The 6763-nt window shown below is 42.4% G+C and overlaps 1 protein-coding gene across 2 annotated transcripts; it reads right to left on the reverse strand.

Moving 5' to 3' along the window:
* Positions 1-1852: 1852 nt before the first annotated feature.
* Positions 1853-4507, reverse strand: LOC133901287 (dephospho-CoA kinase-like). 2 transcript variants are annotated; one of them, XM_062342597.1, is made up of 4 exons: positions 4428-4507; positions 4182-4309; positions 3063-3208; positions 1853-2491 (listed from the first exon to the last, which is right to left on the reverse strand). In XM_062342597.1, exons 2-4 carry the CDS (start codon positions 4287-4289, stop codon positions 2053-2055), a joined length of 693 nt encoding a protein of 230 aa, XP_062198581.1. In that variant the 5' UTR covers positions 4290-4309; positions 4428-4507; the 3' UTR covers positions 1853-2052. The 2 variants fall into 2 exon arrangements, with proteins under 2 accessions (XP_062198581.1, XP_062198589.1); XM_062342605.1 differs by having other exon boundaries at positions 4182-4316.
* Between the last annotated feature and the right edge of the window lie 2256 nt (positions 4508-6763).

A 6763-nucleotide genomic window follows, 5' to 3' on the forward strand; every position in this document is an offset into this window, starting at 1 on the left:
GCCGGAACCTTATACCTTGAATAAAGCTTAATTTATCTAAAAAAACCAGCCAATTCACAGAAAAAATGGTTAAGCTGTAGATAAAAGGTTAAGCATTAGCCAAGTCTTAGACTACGCAGCATATATTGGAGTATTTGGGATACTACCGTATTATGTTTCACGCGTCAACCAGCCAATTTAGCTAAAACTTAACGGGTTAAAAAAGAGTCTTGAACACGTTTTCAGTATTAAAAGGAGGCTTGGATATTATGTCTCAGTGTTTGGTTTGTGTGTACTTGTCAAGCAAGTAAATTTTGGACCTTTATGCAATCATGCTTTTTTAGGGCAACTCTATGCAATCACGCTAGCTTGTGAATGTGGTGTACGCCTAGATGGGCTACACTGACATCATACGGATCGTCACGAGTGAGCAATTCTAGTGAGATAACAGCTGTGCAGTGCAGACTTACCTCTGGTATATTGGCCAAACTGGAAGTACCTAAGTTTCTTACCAGAAAAAAAAAGTGCATATAAATGATAGATAGATTATATAAAAAAACAAAGATGTGCAAGGTTGTTTTGGGAACCTACACCTAAATTAGCATAAGTACAATTTAGTCCTGCTAAACTTCGCAGCCGGACGAAATTTAGTGGAGTTTGGTTCGTTTGTTTGTTGCGACGACAGTAGACGTATCACTGCTCATGTAACGTACGTGGCAGACTGCACAAGTCTTTGGTTTGGATATCTCATCTTGCGTTGGCACAGCACATGTTTGTTTGTTGGTAGCCAACTACAGTACTAGTATTCGTCTGTCCTGTTGTATCCCCAATTTGACTGAAACACTGAACACATGCAATGCAATCAAACACAAGTAAAGAACGGGCAGGACGCTGCTCGAGGAATCATCCGATGCCAGCAACTGCTTAAATCCTCAGGATGATTCGCCATTACCGACCGGAACTGCTTGTCTGCTAGCCACCGCCTCCTTTGGTCGTCAAGAACGCCGGCCATTGTTTACATCCATGGGCTTCCAACGAAACACGGAACTGGAGAGTACAGCAATGCAATAGTGCACAGCATATGCGGCGGAGCTCCAATAATGCCAGCAGCTTGGGTAGGGGACCAAGATTATGTGACGAGTCTGACTGAGGTCGGGAAATGTCACCGGATGTTTCTAGATCTTGCCGGAATGTCGCCGGGATTTACGATTAGATTTTCAGGAACCACCGTATGGCGGCGGTTGTGGCCGCCTGCCGTGCCACCGACCGCCACGACGGGGGGAGGGTTTTCGCGTCCGGCCGGTGACGGTGACATCGCGACAGCAGTCACATGCATGCCTGCAATGCCGGCCGGTAACCGGTTGATCACCGGACAAGTCTGAACCTGTCCAGAGCATGCCTTGCGCGCCCTAACGCTGATTGCGACGATGACTGGCAGTAGCTTCTCGCAGGCATCATAAAACCACCTTTTCTTGTTCAGGAAAGTATGCCATGGATCTGACCGTCATATCTCTAAAAAAATTGGACTACTACAGAACATTAAGAAACTTATCTACGTGTTACATCAGTTGATAAATCTAGTTTTAACCTTCTCTGCTTAAAGGTTCAGATGGGATTTAATCCAATCCTGAAGCAGCCCAGGTGGCACGAACAGCTGCAACTAGAAAGTGCTGCAAAAACGCACAACAAAGGCCGCTCTATGCTAAATTTCACTCTCCCCGCTCTATGCTAAATTTCACTCTCCACAACAATGTCACTTGGTATACTCTAGCGACAATAAAGAAAAGGAATATGCTCAGAGTGGCATCTAAATGCAGTTCCATACCTTGAAGCACTATCAAATCAAAGCAATTAAAATGGATGGATAGCTATCTACACTCAGACATGCTTTGTGCATTGTATTATTGTGGTAGTATGTACCGACAATACATAGATATTACGAAATTCATTCATCACCAAAAGTTTCAAAAGCTGCCCTTCAATTTCCACACTCATCAGACAAGCGTCACCATACTGGTCTTCTATTCTCCTAAAATGACATTGCCATCTCTCACTTCCTAAACGTTGTAATGATCATAGCAGATTCTTCTGGGCAAGTAATACCCCCACTGCTGTACAAAGGACAACAGAGAATAGGCCATCTCTAGATCTCAAGCGTTCCTTCCATGTCAAGGGCTCAAAGACTTTCCTCAACACTTGTTGGAACTGTTCTTTGGTCTCATCCAGTGAGCCAGAATTGTCAATCACTATGTCCGCTTCTGACTTCTTCCATTCCAGTGCAAGTTGCGCATTGATCCTATTCTGAGCTTGTTCCCCAGAGCACCCATCTCTTGACATGAGCCTCTCAATCTGGGTTTCTGGATTAACCCATATGACAATGACTGGACTTGTCCATCTATCCATCTTTGTCTCAAACAACAGCGGGATGTCGAGGATGATAACCTTGCATCCTTTCATCCACAGTTTTGCTATCTCCCATAATATGCCAGAAGAAATATGGGGCGCCAGAAGACTGAAAGTAACCAATAAGTTATAATGGATACAGTATACTATTAGTATTAGCAATGCTGCCACTAAATGGCAACTACTGATAAAAGAAGAATAATGATTCAGCTAACTCAACAATTATGCCTACTATAACGGAATAAGCGTCCAACAAATGCCAGTAAGAAGGAATCATTATGATCTCAAGCGCTAGTCATGAGAAACTATATATGTGAAAAAGGAAGAGGGCAGACCAGTATGACAGTCAATTAAAGTTACTTTCATTTTCTCAAGCATTCTGCCATTGCTAATGTAAGTCGTGTCATATTTAATGATTAGTATATCAAACAAAGCTCAAAATAATTCAGCACATACTGTTGGTATGAATAGAAACGTTAAACCAAAAAAGACATTTTTTAACTATACAAAAAAAACCCGATAGTTGAATATATGATGCAAGAAATAGGTGACATTGTGCTTCGTTTTAGCGATTAGTGTGTAGTAATCATTACATAAGAAAATTGACAAGTAAAACTGCATTCATAAAGAAAACGGAGACTGGAAGATGATGAAATACTTGAATTTAGTGAAAGCTGTACCGATTTAGAAGTTGGCGCTTTGACGGGTCAGAAAATACAATTTGTCCTAAGCGAGCTCTGTCAATTTCTCCATTTTCCAGCAAAATGTCATTCCCAAAAGCTTTCACAATCTTCTTCCAACCTCCGGTGCCTTTCCGCACTACATCCTATAAATGCATGGCTCCATAATCAGGACAAATCCTATAAAATAAACATTGTTGTGACTTCTCACAGGCTTGCAGCATCCAGGTAAATTTCAGAATCCGATTATACTATTAATATTCATGCTTTGCAGTGCAAGTCATGTATCTAAGGATTCTATGCCATGTATGTTAGCAACTAGTATTGTGGTGGCCCTGATTTTCTGTTCAAGTCTGTATCGAAGCTACTATCTAATATTCAAAAACAGAAGGAACAACTATATGATTATACAATCTACCATTTTCACAAAACTGAGTTGCAGATGTTGCCAATGCCTGTTGCAGTGTTATGTTCTGCACAAGATCCAGTTGCAACCGGTTCCCAAGGGAAGAAAAGAAAATGATAAACACCTACATGGAGACCAGTTCAGTAGCAATCTAAAATTTCTTTGTTTAAGGTGAAGACTGCACTTGTGTAAAGAATCATATGAGCGTCAAGAAATGCAAACATGCAAGAGATCTGCTTATTGTATTAATAACTGAGGAGCCAAAATTTTAGGTTCAGTTACAGGTGTGAAATGCCGCTATTGCAGAGAGAAGGACAAAGCTAAGAGCTAAATGATGGAATTACACGAACTAGATGTTTAGCCCCGCAAAGGTCTGGGCTGTACCCTCTATGATTTTGGCCTAAAGCGCTATCTGCGCAGCCAATAGTGATAAACTGATAATTAACCACGACTAGCCTAAAGCTTGTTATGAGACTATGAGAGGGATATTAGTAGCAAGTAAGGCGCAGGATTGAATACGAAAACTAATCACTTGGTACTCCACACAAGGCCAGGCTTTTCAACTACATGATGCCATAGTGTACTAAATTTAACAGCATTGGACCCAGGCCAGAAACAGAACAGTACCAAATTTGAGACGTAGATGTAGTATAAGTAGCCTTTGCACAGGAAGCATCAGGTAACTCTAGGTCACGGCCGCCTGCTTCGCTTACCCGAGCAACGATGTCGGCGTCGACGACGGGGACGCCGGCGTCCTTGAAGAGGTTGGAGACGGTGCTCTTCCCGGACGCGATCCCACCCGTCAGGCCGACCAGCCTCATCTCCCCGGCCCCCTTTGTCGCTGTAAACTAAGATCGGGTACACCCTCAGAGCCGATCTCTTAGTTTCACAAGAACTAAACACTAGGAGGAGAGGGGAAAAGATGCAAATTGGGGGCGCAAGAGGTAGCTCGCGAGTACCAGGAGGTGTCGGAGTCGAAGGCGCCCCGGCGGCGTTGGATCGGGCAGCGACGGCTGGGAGGAGGACGGGAGGAGGCGGGTAGGTCAGGTATGGTTTGTTTTTTATTTGGGGTATTTGTAAATTTGTCACTGGTTTTTTATTTTTTATAAGAATGTCATTTGAATGATAGTTTTGGTGGTATTTTTATAATTTTTTAATGACAAGTTTGCAATAACGGTTCAAAACAGTAGCAAATTTGCAATTGCCCTTTTTTATTTTACGGTTGTTTTGGTTAATATTAAAAATAATGTATATTTGTTCGGTGAAAAATATTTAAAATTGATATGTTGTAAATTTTGGATTAAAATGATAAAAAAATAGCTAATACGGCATAATAGAGTAGTGATATTTTGAAAAATATGGATCGTTGTAATTTTGTCGATATTTTGGACTAGTTTACGTATTGTTGGGAGGATGCAAAATCAAATTTTGTAAACAAATTATAAATGTGAAGCACTCGCAGCATATTACACGGCAATGAGGTTACAAACGGCGACAAATATTACATGGGACATACGGTAGAAAACATTATATGGGACCCTAACCACGAAGACACGATGATAAAAAATGGTGGCATGTACGGTACGCATAAAGCCCTATCTAACAGTGCGTCGCTCCTAATCATAAATGCCTTAGGGAGTGAAAACATGCCGGGTTACATTAAATGCTCTCTATTGAGTGCACCTAAAATATTTGGCCTTTCTCAGGGTTTTGGGACCTGCCGCCTTAGCACGACAGGCCCTCTCCCGCTTCCGTGCCCGCTCAGCTTCGCGGGCCTGAACTGCGGTATTGTCCTGCGTTCCCTTCCTTATGCGCTCTTCTTTCTGCCGCTTCAGCCGTAGTTCCTCTTACTGTTGCTCGTACTCCCGGCATGCATAAGCTTCCCTCCTCCACCGTATGGTCATGTTGACCTACCGCTTCTGGTCTTTATTTTGCTCAATGTTGAGCTATTCAATGAAGTCACAAATAAGTGGAGGAGACTGAACAAATAAAACAAGATGAGAGATTAGTAAAATAGTGCGTGAAATCGAGAAAGGTGTGGCTGATCTTTATCGCTATACCGGTGGGTATTCATACGTTACATGTTGAGGCTTATCGTATTGGTAGTTGACACACATGAAGAAGCATAGGCCATAGGTATAGGAAATGTCTTGGGACTCGCGAAGCCTACAACGGTCGCCATAGAAGCATACCGGTGGTCCGACCCCCTAGGGGCTGAAAACCCCTAATGTTTCTTAGGTGGGCTTGGTGGAGCTGAAGAAGACATTACAGTTGAGAGAACTGACAAATGAGTGGTGTATCCATGCATGAAGGTGGGGTTATTTATGATGGCGGAGGGCAGGTGCATGGAGTGGGTGTATGGGCTTGGCGGGGGGTTGGAGCACTGGATTCTCTCTTGAAGAATGGAAAAGTTGTGGCATTGATGTTGGGCAGAGATTCTATGTGTCAAGATACATGTGTTGTCATTTAATTTATGGTTAAATCTCTCCTGTGTGGTTACTTCTTGTCTACAGCCTGCGCAAGAACATAGGTGTTGTCATTTCATGGTTAAAGTTTAGTCGTGCGGTCACTTTGTGTCTGCAGATTACGCCAGGACAGAGGTGTTATCATTTAATGGTAAAAGTTGAGTCGTGTGGTCACTTCGTGTCTAAAGCTAGACTACCGACAGAGGTTTCGAGTGGTCACTTCGTGTATAAGTAGCTTTGTAAGAAATACTTTTTCTAGGTCTGTCTGAAAGGACAATGATGTCGCCTAGAGGGGGGTGAATAGGCGTTTTTACAAAAATTCAACCATTTCTACCGTTGGCCTAAACTTGCAACGGAATATAAATTAACGGATTTTTCACAAGTGAAAAACCTAAATATGCTAGGCTCAACTAGTGCACAATCACCCTAAATAAGTGTGAAAATTACAATCCTAAAGAGACAAAAATTACTCTAATCTAGCAAGAGAGATGCAATAAAACTTAAATTGAAAAGGCTGAAAACACTGTTCATATGCCTGGAATTACTGTTCTCCGGTGAAGACAGGAGTCTCCGGGTTGTACAGGTCCGGAAACTCTGGTGAACTCCGGATTCTTCGGTTTCTGTACTCCGGATTCTCCGGTGAGCCCAAAACTGAATAAAAAGGATGGGTAGAGAGTTCTAGCTCAAACCAAGTGATGCTGTGTGTTCCTGGAGATGATTCAAAGTAGATCCACGGAGAACCTACACTCAAATACACACAAACAAGTAGATCGAGCAATATGCACAAAGATTTGAGCAAGAACTTAAAAGTAAGGAAACAAGAGAGGAGG

The sequence above is a fragment of the Phragmites australis genome, chromosome 2, assembly GCF_958298935.1.
Source record: "Phragmites australis chromosome 2, lpPhrAust1.1, whole genome shotgun sequence".
Lineage (NCBI taxonomy): Eukaryota > Viridiplantae > Streptophyta > Magnoliopsida > Poales > Poaceae > Phragmites > Phragmites australis.